Source organism: Phasianus colchicus, chromosome 2 (genome assembly GCF_987193195.1).
Source record: "Phasianus colchicus chromosome 2, bPhaCol1.hap1.1, whole genome shotgun sequence".
In the NCBI taxonomy this organism is placed as follows: domain Eukaryota; kingdom Metazoa; phylum Chordata; class Aves; order Galliformes; family Phasianidae; genus Phasianus; species Phasianus colchicus.
Window position 1 is genome coordinate 66,738,957 of NC_143437.1, and position 12,684 is coordinate 66,751,640.

Sequence of the window (12,684 nt, forward strand, 5' to 3'; positions counted from 1 at the left end):
CGCGGCTCCGCCATGGGGCGGCCGCGCCGGGGCTGCTGAGGCGGCGGCGAGGAGGCGCCGCGCCCCGGCCCTATGGAGGAGCGGGAGGGCGAGCTGCGCTGGGACGGGCTCTGCAGCCGCGACGCCGCCACCCGCGCCGCCGCGCTGGACAACGTCGGGCAAGCCGTGCTTCGCCGCAGCCGGAGCGTCGCTCCCGGGCGCGCTGCCGGCGGGCTGCCCGCTGCCGCCGCCCGGGACGGGTTGAGCGAGGCGCTGGTCCGCCTCCTGATGCTGTCCAAGCGCTGTCCCTTCCGAGACGTGAGGGAGAGGAGCGAGGCCATTCTGAGCAGCGTGCAGGTGGGCGCCGCGGTGGAAGGGGGGGAACTGTGAGGGGTGAGTGCTGGGCGGGGGCGGCCGGGAGAAGGGCTGAACTGACAGCTTTAGTGCTCTGCTTCGGGTCTGCGTTGCTGGGGTAGTGCCGGGTTGCTTCGTGCAAACTCAGGAAGGGCTGGGGGGTAAGCGTTCGAGGTTGCCAATTAAAGTTGTATATCAATATTGGAAGTTTCTGAGCTTTTAATAGCTGTGTCGGCTTTAAAGCTGTTTAAACAGAAGCTGTCAAAATTCTTTCTTTTTTTTCTTTTTCTGTTTCTTTTCTTTTTTTTCTCCGTCCATTGAAATCAGTGAGATCCAAACTCCTTTCCAGCTCGGAGACAGCCCAGCCAATGCGAGATTTACCCAGTGACCGCCTGAGCTAACAAATAGAAGTGTTACTTTGTACTCTTCTCCTGTTACAGCTTAATTATAGTTACTGACGCTGCAATTCTCTTGCTCACCTCAGGTTTTTTTTTTTGCAAAAGTCCTGAAGCTGAGGCTTCCATCGCAGGGGTGCAGCAGTACTGCTAAAAATACTGTAGAGTAGGAAGAGGAAATTAAGGTGTTTCTTTTACTCACAGCACATACATAGAGCCGTGCCTAGAGTTAGTTCCCCGATTCCCACTATTGTGCTTTTTCTCCCTGCACGTTAACAGACTAAATATAGGGGAATTTAGGGAAGAGAAATGTTTATTTATTTCTCTTTATTTTTGAATGAACTTGCATGTAGTTCTGTGGTTTGCTCTGTCCTACTTTGAACTGGTTCAAAGCAATTCTAGCTTTGGATTACTCAGGGTGATAGGCTCTGTTTTAAGTTGCGGAACTTCTCAGTAGTGTGCTGTACAGTAAATCAAACTTGAACTTACTGAACCTTCTGTAGGTTAGACTATATGGGGCATTTTCTCAAGGCGAATTTGACCAGTAAGAGCTGTAAATACATGTGTGTCATACGTATGGGAAAGGCTTGGCATTTATGATGCTTCTCTTCAACAACAACAGAAACCCATGATAAAACCTTGTTTATTAAGTTGGAAGCTCTGTCTGGCACCTTTCCATCGGTGTCTTCCCTGTTAAAGATTCAAATGGGAAGAACGGTGGTCCATTCCCAGTGAGGACACTATGAGGCACTGGAACAGACTGCAAAAGGAAGACCTGCTTTTATTAGGCACTATTTATCAGTCTAATCAATACATGACAATCTCTATCCTAAATTTTGGAGGTCAGACTATGTGATCTGATGACTCTATTTCAGTTGTGTCAGTGTCAAGTTCTTGGCATGTTCAACTACAAGTCTTGATTAGAAAGTTCTTTCAAGCTTGTCTAGAGGGCCAAATAATTCCAGTAAACAATCAAGTCCACTGCTTCTCCATACAGAAAGCATAAGTCCAAATCCCATGGCCATCAAAATAGGTACATGGATACAAAACCAATTGCATATACACAAGTTGCAGTGAAGGTTTTCGATCAGGTTAAGAAAATAAAATCAAATACAGCATTGCTTTGATAAAGCCTTCAGAAGCTGCTGCTGTTATTTTTCTTCTTGGGAGAAGATCTAAAAGAAGAATTAAGTATGATTACAGAGTGGCAGGCTCTAGTTCTTGCGGTTGAACTCTGAAATGTAAATGTTTATTTTACTCTTCAAATCTGCATTTGTGGAAGAAATAATCCAGTCCACATATTCCATTTTGGATGCTGCAGACTACTGTGGGTACAAAATGGCTTTCTATTGCCTTCGTGGCCAAGGGGAATTTTACTCAAATCCCTGCAATGAGGATATCAGATAAGGGAACTATTAAATTAAATATAATTACCCTGTAGAACTTTCAGTGCTGATTCTAAAGGTTAAATAGCTTAATAAAACGTGCAATCCTATTCAGAAGTGTCATTAGTTTGAGGAGTCACTTGAATTATGTAACCTCTCTGTGTTGGGATACTAAAAAAATAATAATAAGTCCACAGTGGTACGTATCATTTTGCTACACCCAATTGTGTACTAAGTTGCAAAGGACAAAGAGCCCAGGACAGGATGAGGCAACTCTGAACCCAAAGGTTCTCTTGTGAACCAGTGCCACCCTCCTCATGTGGGACACTCTGTGTCAGACTTGTAGTCTGAGCCCAAACTGGATTTGTTTAAATGTAGACTTGGGAATTTTGCTTTCTTCATCCGTCTGCCCCACATCTAGGACAGATCAGTGAGGAAGTCAGAGATCTGAATTTTTCATGTGGCCTTGTGCCGTATTTCTTTCTGGGGCTATGGCCTTTTTGCCTGTTGGGCACTAAATATTTATCCATGAGCAGTTATGCTGCTGTCTTTGTGTGGATTTCTCTCTGGCGCAAGCTGGTAGGATATGGCTAGTGTGAGCTGCAGGCTTGACAACAGGCTGTGTCAGCATGATTCCTTCTTAGGATCCTAGTTTGGCATCCTCTGAGTCTGCCTTTGTTAAGGTCTTTTTTTTTTTTTTTTCCTGGAGAAAAATCACTCTGAAGTATGGTGGAATCCTAAGTGTGCAGCTTTCTTCCTTGTTTCTGATCATAACATTGTTTCTATAGGAGATTAATAATTGCTTAAAACTAAATCCTATTTCTCTGGCTTGCATGGAGCATGGTGAGTTCTTTAGTATAGGTGCTGCCTAACTATGTGCATATATAGCAACAGGTTTTTAGTGTAAGAGAATGCATCTAATTACTCATTCTGATGAGACAAGTTGTTTTTGCAAGAATTATTGCCAAGAAAATAGAATCATAGGATGAATCATAGAATGGTTTTGACTGGATGGGACCTTTAAATCACCTAGTTCCAACCCTCCTGCTATAGGCAGGAACACCTCCCTTTAGACCAGGTTGCTCAAAGCCCCATCTAGCCTGGCCTTGAATGCTTCCATGGAGGGGAAAGTAGCAGCATGTTGGCCCCCATTATTCTAATTCACATGTTCTTGCATTTATTAATGATATAAAGCTGATAAAGTCACTTTTACCCAACTTTTAAAGTAATTTCAAATTATTTCAATTGCAGTTTTAAGCAACTGAAAAGTTTGACTTTAAATGCTTTTATATTTACAAATACTTGACAAGTGGTTTTTGAGATTAAACCCCCAGATATATCACAGCTTTTTGATGACTTCCTGCATATACAGTATTTTGCATGTATTTATAGCATCTTGCTCCTGCAGAATAGTGGCTTGTTTCACCAGATGTCTGCATAGCAGCATGGGGTTGAAAAGCAATAGGGAGGTATTGATGCACGATTGTTAAAATTCAGAATTTGGTGTATAAAACTGGTCTCAACTTCTTTGAGAAATAACCTTATTGCACTAAGCACTTTCATTGAAAGGGCATATTAGTAATGAGAAAGGACATTGCTCTCCAATGACCACTTCATTGACATCAAACATAAGAAAAGCAGAAAATGGGAAACCGTAAATTGCTGAGGATGTCCATGAAGTGCAGTAGGAAGTATTTGGCTGTCCTGTTTTTGCTCACGCATTGTAAGGTGCAGCTAAAAGGGGTATTGGAATAAAGTAAGAATGAAAAGATGCACAGATTAATGGATTAAAAGATGATGCTGAGGTGATTGAAATGTTCTCTGAAATGGTTAATCCAGCCAGTGTAGTTAATAGCCAGGACAAAATGGTAAACAGTGCTTGGCCTAGATTAGGGGAATGACTGCAGAGTGCTTAGATAAGCAACGGATTTTTTTTCCAGTCTGTTAGGACATAATGGCATTCATTCCTAGGTGCTTTAAGAAAAATGTAGCTGAAGGAATCTCAGACCTGACAGCAGAGAGAAGGAGTAGGCTCCTTCTCCTAGGGGAAGAATAACAGTGTGTACCTCTTCAGGATGGGCTCGGTGGGGTTAGGTGAGGTAGGAATGGGTGCGTCCTAATTTAGTTGTGAAGGAAAAACTATCAGAGTAGTGGTGAAACACATTTTTAGTGCCTAGGAAAAATATTGTGCAACAAAATAGTCTTAACCAGGATAAATTACTTTAAATCTAGAGTTTTTACTACTTCTATGATGGAGTAACAGGCCTTGTGGTGCTGAGAGTTTACAGCATTAATATGCTGATACACCAAAGTCCTCAACATTCATTCAGTGTTATCATTCACAAGCTGGGGAATTATGATCTAGAAAATACTGTACAGCAAGTTAAGCTAGCTGGAAAGTCATCCTCAGAAGGTGAGCAAGGTCAGGTAGCAAGTGTTCAGTGTGGTTTGGGCAGGTTCTGCCCTGCACTGTCTCACTGAACAAAGATGTGCGTGTGTTTGATCGAAGATTACAAGCTGACAGGGAGGGTGAGAATGCTGGAAAGCAGTCAAAGAATTTAAAGTGATGCTAATATTGGAGGGGGGAGCTGTAGCATATCTTCTAGATCTTGTTTTTTTTTTTTATTTTTGTGAAGAAAGGTTGAAGGAATTGGTGGTACAGTCAACTGAACAGGAGACTGAAGTAGTACATTCCCAGACAAACGGTGGGTGGAGGGGGCTGAAGAAACTGTGGCAAAGAGGATGGTGATCTGAAGTTCAGCAAGGCACAGGTTAGACATTCTGGGGGGGAAAAAATAATAAGAATTAGGGAAGTAAAGCAATAGCACAGCTTGTTAAGGCAGAAGAATTACATTCATCTCTAGAACTTGTCCAGACTGTTCTTAAGCATCAGTTGGAAGAGATGTTTGTTTGTTATCTCCCTGGAAGGGAGAATATTACTAACTGGGTGGTTTACTTCCACCTCTTTGTGCTTGTGAATGCTGGGGGATCCTCTAAGGGCTTTCCCTTGGTTCTCCAAGATCATGCTTACCATATGTGTAGTGCTAGTACTTATGTCCTGGAACCGCTGTTTCATAGTGAAAAGCAGAGGATGGCTTTAGAAGGACTTCAGGTACGTTGGCATTGGGTTTTGTAGATCTGCTGCTTTAGAGAATGAGTGTAGCAGTCACATTGTTTGCACAGGGGGTTGTATGGAGATGGGACATAGCAGCAGCCAGTTAAGTACCCTCTCATGCCATAACCTGTCATACCATGACCTAGGCTTGCATGGCATAAGGTATGAATGAGAGTGCTCTTCCCTTTCCAAATCTAGACAAAATATTTGTATGAGTTTGGATGAAGTGAGCTTGAGAAAGATGGTGAGCTGTCTAGTCATAGCTAGGGCAGGTGTCCTGCCCCCTGCTCCTCTACATTATGTGGGACAAAGGAAGCCTCTGCCACGAGGAAAGGTGGTTTTTGCTTTTTGTATGTCCATAAAGGACAAAAGGGGTGTTGCCTTTTTGTTTCACTGCTAGACTTTTTTCATAAGAATTTGCTGTCTCTTTGCTTTGTGTGCCATCGCTGAGCTCTGTGATGCATACTTGGAAACTCAACTATGTTTCTTGTTTTCACATGGCTTATCCTGATGACTGTTAGGATGAGCTAATTTGATACCAAAAGCAGACAAAAGATCTGGGGTCTTTGGTAAATGGCTGTGTAATTTTGTCTTCAGTCTTCCTGAAATAACTCCTTAGTCAACTTCAAAATCTGTAGCTGAAAAGTGCTAGGCAGATCTACTCAGTGGTGGGGTTTATTTGCTCTATTTCACTGTGCCCTACTGCATGACAGTAATGTTTCCTTGTGATGCTTGTTGTTGGTCAGTTGCTGTAGAAAGGTGTCTCGACAAAATTTATCATCTGTTCAAATAAATTTATAATTTCCTAATTGTTGGTGGTGGATATGATCCATCTGGAAGCTGACTGGTTTTCTTGCATAATGCAAATACCCATATGGGTTTCTGTTTCCCAGAGGACTCTTATGTAAAGTAACTGAAAACATTTTTTATTGTTGTTGTGAATTCACTTCAGTGTAAAAGTTCTGTTTCTTCCAGACATGAGGTGGAGTGGGTTTAATTATGTGTTGCAGGGTTTCAAAAGCCACATGTTGCTCTGCCACACTGCTAATTTATAAGACACTTGTCTCTTGGCTTTCTTTGTTTATCATTGACATATTCTTCTTTTCTTAATATTGGGAGAAATAAGTAAGTCATGATATGGTGCACTTACATAAGTCTTATTTACAGCTTCTGCTAGCCTTTAAAATGGTAGCTCTGCAGTGCTTATAATAAACATGTTCTGATGATGGGGCTGTATTGTGTGTGCCTGGCAAGGCTGCCCAGAGAAGTTAAGGGCGAAGCCCTAATCTTGAGTTGTCAGGGAATGTTCTGAGCTGGGGTGTGAACATATTTTTTAGAACTTGAATTGTTAATAATCCTTAGATTATTATATTATTATCCTTTTCTGATTTCCCTCTTACTGGCCTGCTTTTGAAGGCTTTAATCTGCTTGTTGACAGATTTAAGGAAGTTTTCTGTTGTTCGGCTTGTCAACTGCAAAATTGCCTGACCCTGAGAATGTCTTTGGCTGGAATAAAGGGTTGTTTGAATACAGCAGAGCTTCCCAAAGTGATGTGAAGTGAGGTATCTGGGTCACTTCTAATGCTGTTCTGTTGTATTTGGAGCCCTTCCATAATTTTCCATGCTAGCTGTATACCATTCTTCTTGCATGGGAATGTGCTTTGCTTACTCAGCTTTTTCTTATAGTTGTTTGGGGTAACTCAATCTGCAAACTTACAGGTTTATGAGATTCTGATCTTCAGTACATCAAACTGGAAGTTTTGTTTTCAGAAGTGTGGAGTGAAGCAGTTATTTGATGCTGGCTTGATGGGTTTTCTTTTTCTGAATTAACTGAAATGCTTTAAACTGAAGAAATTGAACACAAGCACTTCTTCATCTTTATTTACTACTGAAGTAATCAATCTCGGTGGTAAAGTAAGGGAGTGCATTTGTTGCTTACACAAAAAGGGGGAAATGAAGTTTTGACTCCTACATTTTTGTGTGTGAGGTGATATGTAGAGAACTGCAGAACCAGAAATTATTGAGCTTGAATGCATTTTCTAAGTAAGAGAGTAAGAGTTTTTCTGATCTAGCAGGTGTTAAGTTGCACTAACTCTGTTTTAGACTTCTTTTTTGCTTCTGCTTTTCTCTCTAGATATTACTGCAGAAGTTGCCTGTGCCTTTAGACTACTAACTGAAAACAATCTTTTCCAGTCCATCTGATGTATGTATTCTAATGTCAGTTCAGGCCTTTATCTTCAGTTACTTTTCATAACCTTATGCAAACGTATGGGTAGCTGTGATCCTTTGTACCATTATTATGATTTTGCAAAAGGTTCTGTTCTAATTTGCAAAAAAGCCAACTTATTTCTCATCTCTCTTCAAAATTTTTGTAATTGAGTTTCCATATCTAAAATGTAAACAACTCATCTTCATTTTGGGATGTTGGTTTGCATTTGAGTGCTTCTTTACTTGCATTTTATCTATCTTGAAGGAAATGTTTGATCGAAGTGAAAAACACTAAGAATTTGGAAGTTTTTAGAAATTAACATAAGATGTGTGAAGTATTAAGAGAAAATAATGGACTCCTATGCTATGTAAAGCAACAAATTTTCACAGAATTTGACTAAAATGGATTGTTTAAAAGTAAGTTGTGTAGTCTCATTGTCACTGCCACAAAATGAGCATCGAAGAAATGGTTACAATTCTGGCTCCTATTCTGTCTCTGTTTCAGGTCGGGGTTTCACCTTTTTAAAATAAACACGTGGAAAAGTACTGAATATACCATTGTGGGTCAGAAAATAGTTCTGAAGGCTTGAGTATATTTTCCTGTGGATACCAAGTGTTGAAACTTCCCAAAATATGATTTGTTGTTGCACATGTTCCAGTAAGTTGTTTACAGTTTAAGGATGAAAAAGAAAAAAAAAAGGCATAGAGCTCCCTCCAGAAATCAACTCAAATTTTCAAATCATCTTGGACCTACATTTGTGAATTAAATCCAAAAAGTTAAGTGGTGGTTTTTGTTGTTTACCACTTTCCTGATGTTTCCAACAACTTTGACTTTATTTTTTTTCTTTGTGTGTTCTTCTGGAAAGTTTGGATTATATCCCTGCCAGAATTTGGGCTGGGAAGGTGAACCAGTTTACTTCTTTTGAAGCTGAGTAAGCAATTAACCATTTTCATTACCCTAGCTTTCTGTAGGAACCAAACTTGTTCTTTCAAGTTGCTTTGAGTGGAAAATATCCAGTGCTGTTTACTAGTGCCTGACTATTACCCCAAAATACATTGGGCTGATATTATTTTAAAAATAGAGACAGTGCATACTGTTAATTATGTCATGTAATCTGATATAAGTCTTCCTTCTGTGCATCCACAAGAGCTTGTTTTCAGTGTAGGCACTGTGTGAAAGAGAGCACAGTGCTTCTGAAAGCATGTTGATGGTGGTTGGCTTTTTTTTTAAATTTTTACTGAAAATGTATTAGGAATTAGAACTGTTCCTTTTTAAAATTCTTTCTTGAGTCAGCAGTAAGGTTTTTCTCATAGCTTTGTGAGCTTAAGTTTTGAGACTCAAGTTTAACAAAGACATTATTATACCTTTCCTCCTTTTGGATGTTCTTGCTTGCTGTTGAATTGTTTTTAAATGGTTTTCCTTCTCAAATGAGTGTTTTAGTTAAGGATTCTGTAACACCTGGAGAGTAAACACAAAATAATATATTTGTTTGAAGCAGGAACAAACCTGAGAATGGAAACTTACTTAAAGCTCTAAAGCATCTCGTCTACCCTTTTATATTCTTTTTTCCTGTTGAAGGAGGAGGGGAACCTCTTTTCCAAAAGATTTTTCCATTGCAACTTGTTGCTTAGTCTCCACTGTTTCTGGTGTTCTGGTGCAACAAATTGTCTAGCAGCAAAATGCAGCTCATTTGCCAACAGCACATTCCACTCAGATTAACTGCTTGTTTGGATCTTACATTTGTTTAAATTTTGGTTCTAATTTAGATTTGCATTGATTTCCATGTAGAAGAAAGATGGAGGAGAGGAAAAAGCTTTTCCCAAACTACTTCTTTTCTCAACTGAGTGCAAAACTATGTCTGGTACTGTTAGACAGTAAACACTTAGCAGTTGCCATGCACTTAATGTTTCCTGAAGCTCATCGTGCTATGAAGATAAGTCCTTATCAGGGCACGATTGAGATGCTTTCAATGCTGCTCTGAAAGTAATGCTTCCTGTTTTATTATGTATAAGAAGCAGATGTTGGTGGTCTGATGGCAGTGATTGAACCTTCCCACCAATATTTTGTTACGTGTTGTTGCTGTGTGACAGACGGCAGCAGGTGGGAGGTCTGACAAAATGGTGTCTGACATGGAAGTGCAGGTGAAGCAAAGGTGTGTCACTGAATTCCTCCATGCAGAAAAAATGACATCCACTGACATTCACTGATACGTGCTGAACATTGATGGAGATCAAACAATGGATGTGAGCACGATGAGGTGGTGGGTGGTGCATTTCAGCTGTGGCGATGGCAACAGTGGTGCAGATTATTACAAGTGTGGCAGGCAGGCTCTTGTTCATTCCTGATGAAAGTGCCTAGCTAATGGTGATGCCTCCATTGAAAAACTGTCTTTTGTAGTGAGAATTTGCTCTATCAAATAGTGTTAATATGCTGTTGTACTTTCCGTGCAAATAGATAGGAGGCATTACTTTTGGAGCAACCTACGTATGTCCATTTTGCCCTTTCCATTTGATACAGAAGAGAACTGGAAGCATTGCAGCTTATACTATTTCTTATTGTTTTTTTTTTTTAAACACAGACCTTACAAGCTACTGTTATATTTACCTAGAAATTTGTGCACAGATCATGTTCTGTAAGAAAAGTTGAATTCTGGCATTTCTACTGCTACTGGTCTGTTTCAATATACAGGAAAAGCAGCCAAAAAAAAATGTTTTTTGTCTGGCTTTTAGAAGCCGTGCTGGTATCTGGGCTTCTAGTGTTCTGCTTTTCTAACTGTTTAGAAAATGACAGCTCTGCTCAAGGGATGTTTTCTGGCATCTGCTGGAAGATGAGTATGTTTAAATCGGGTAGGTCAGATGTTGTTTTGCATTACTTGGTGTCAAGTCTTTCTGTTGAAGGATTCAAGTTTTGGGGTACGGTTTCAGTAGGAATAGGTATTGTCTTTTTTTTATGTAGAAGATATTTGTGTTGAACAATGTAAGATATTTTCAAATTTTAGGTGCTGAAGGTAATGGTTAACTCCTTTATCACTGAAGTGTTCAGTGAATACCCAGTGTGGAAGCATACATTGCTCCTTAGTGTTTTCTGCTCCTTAGTGTTCTCTGGTATGTTTGTTCACACTCATAACCAGACGTGGGGAAAGTGCATCCCTCATGCACTCAGAATTTGGAGAGTAGATAGATCTTCACTTTTATGAGCACTGGGAAATGTGACTGCTTCATGGTGCTCCAATGCAAAAATCAATTTGACATCTATAATCTCTGTGTGTACCTACATTCCACCTCTCAGAGTCAGAGGTCTGTGATGCAAAGAGTCAGAGGACCCATCGATGCAAAGATTGTGATAATTTTGTGTGTTTCAAGAGCAGTGCAATTCCCAAATGCAAAATCTTGAGTAGGGTAGCCAAAATCAGTTCCCAGCAGTAAGAAATGCTACAGATAGTCATGTATGTGCATAAAAGCATGCTAAGATGATTAAGAAGATTCTTCTGCAATCTTACATGGAAGCTGAGTAACTTGCTGGTGTCCTGTCCCCTTGTTGATAACTTTGCTAAGCTGTCTCCCTTCACCACCACCACCCCAAAATTTTAGATGACCTGAGGCTAGAAATGATGTTATTCGAGTAACAAGTTTAGATTTTAATGATGACTACTAAAGCAGTTCATGGTGGGGAGATGAACTGAGAATTTCCCTGGATGTATGCACACAAACTGTCTGTTTAAAGATGATTTCAAGAAGAAATGTATTGTGTGATATAATATCAGATATTTTGTAGGGGATGCAGACCACATGAAGTTGTTCTGTGTCTTCAGAAATAAGCTGTCTATGAAACAAGGACAGAATTCTTTTCCAGTTAGTGTCTTCAGTCAAGAAGGAAAGATTCTTGGACTTTAACTTTTGATATTGATTTACCTCCCAGTAGAGCAACAGTGGCATATGTCCTTTTGTTTGGATTGTTTGGAAACCTTTCTGTTCAGAGCTGGCTGGAACTAAGTGCATCAGTACTTTGATAGAACTAGAGGGAGTGGCCTCAAATTGTGCCAGAGCAGGTTCAGGCTGGATACTAGAACAAAATTATTCTTAGAGTGGTAGGATATTGGAAGGACTGCCTGGGGAGGTGGTGGAGTCACCGTCCCTGAAGGTGTTCAAGAAATGTTTGGGTGTACTGAGGGACATGGTTTAGTGGGGCGATATTGGTGGTAGGTGGACAGTTGAATTGGATGCTTTTTTCCAACCTTGGTGATTCCATGATTCTATTTACCTTTTCTTGATAAACGGGGGTAATGCTGCAAATCCATTGAAGCATTGCTGACAGATGGCTTTTCAGTGCCTGCTCCATTTAACCCCAGTTTATACTGGCCTGTCTCGGTTGGCAGTCATAAGCTGCATTTGTGGTAAGTCTGCCTTTAATTGGAGATCCTGGCATGGGAGGATCAAAGCAATTTCTTTCAGTGGAAGTCTACCACCTTGTGCTAAAGATACAGCTTTGTGACAGACTTATCTCAGGTCGTTCTTTGCTAACATAGCTCATCTGGCTCTGTCTTGTGTAATGAAGTCTGACCTGCTTGCAGACATTGTGCAGTAGTAATACTTTTCATTTCTTATTTCCTCTTTGCATGCAGAAGTCATCAGCAAGACTCCTTCGATGAAATGGGTCAGATGCTACTAGTCATTTGCCAGAGTGACCTTCACTGTGTTTTTTGCCTATCTCAGATCAGTGACTGCAGCGGGCAGTTGAATAGACAGAGGAGATCTCAAGCAGTAGGAGTTGCATGTTTTTCTTTTAAACAGTAATTATCTTCTTAGAGCATTTGCCTTGCATGAGTGAGTATCTCATTTTAAGCGTAAGTAGAATCTGGACTGAACAGGAATTTAAAACCTGGTCTTTCACATTTCAGATAAGAGACCTAACTTAGTTTGGAAGGTCTCATTTGTTGACAGGATGTCAGATGGTGAAATAAGTATCTGAGGCCTTGGAACTTCCTTGGGTTTGAGGAGAGTACCTGCTGTTCAGCTGTTTCAAGATAGATTTCCCTTAGTGCAGAAGTGCCTTATAGCAAAGCCTAATTGGTGAAGAAGTTTCTAAGGCCTTCTGAAGTGGGACTGTGGATTTTACCCAACCAAGTAGTTGTAATAGTTTTAAGATTAATGAGGTGAGCTTAAAAAAAGGTTTTAGGTAAGTCTGACATGTGATAAAATTACTTTGCCAATTGTAATGTTCAGTATGTTAATACCGTGTGGCTCTTTTT

General features: G+C 40.4%; 1 protein-coding gene across 2 annotated transcripts in view; it reads left to right on the plus strand.

Moving 5' to 3' along the window:
• Positions 1-28: 28 nt before the first annotated feature.
• Positions 29-12,684, plus strand: part of SESN1 (sestrin 1) — a 73,345-nt gene continuing 60,689 nt past the window's right edge. Inside the window, exon 1 of one of the 2 annotated variants that reach the window (XM_031610826.2) lies at positions 29-336. In XM_031610826.2, coding sequence (XP_031466686.1) covers positions 73-336 — 264 coding nt within the window. In that variant the 5' untranslated portion in view covers positions 29-72. The remainder of the gene's footprint in view (positions 337-12,684) is intronic. The other variant, XM_031610827.2, reaches the window with a different exon arrangement.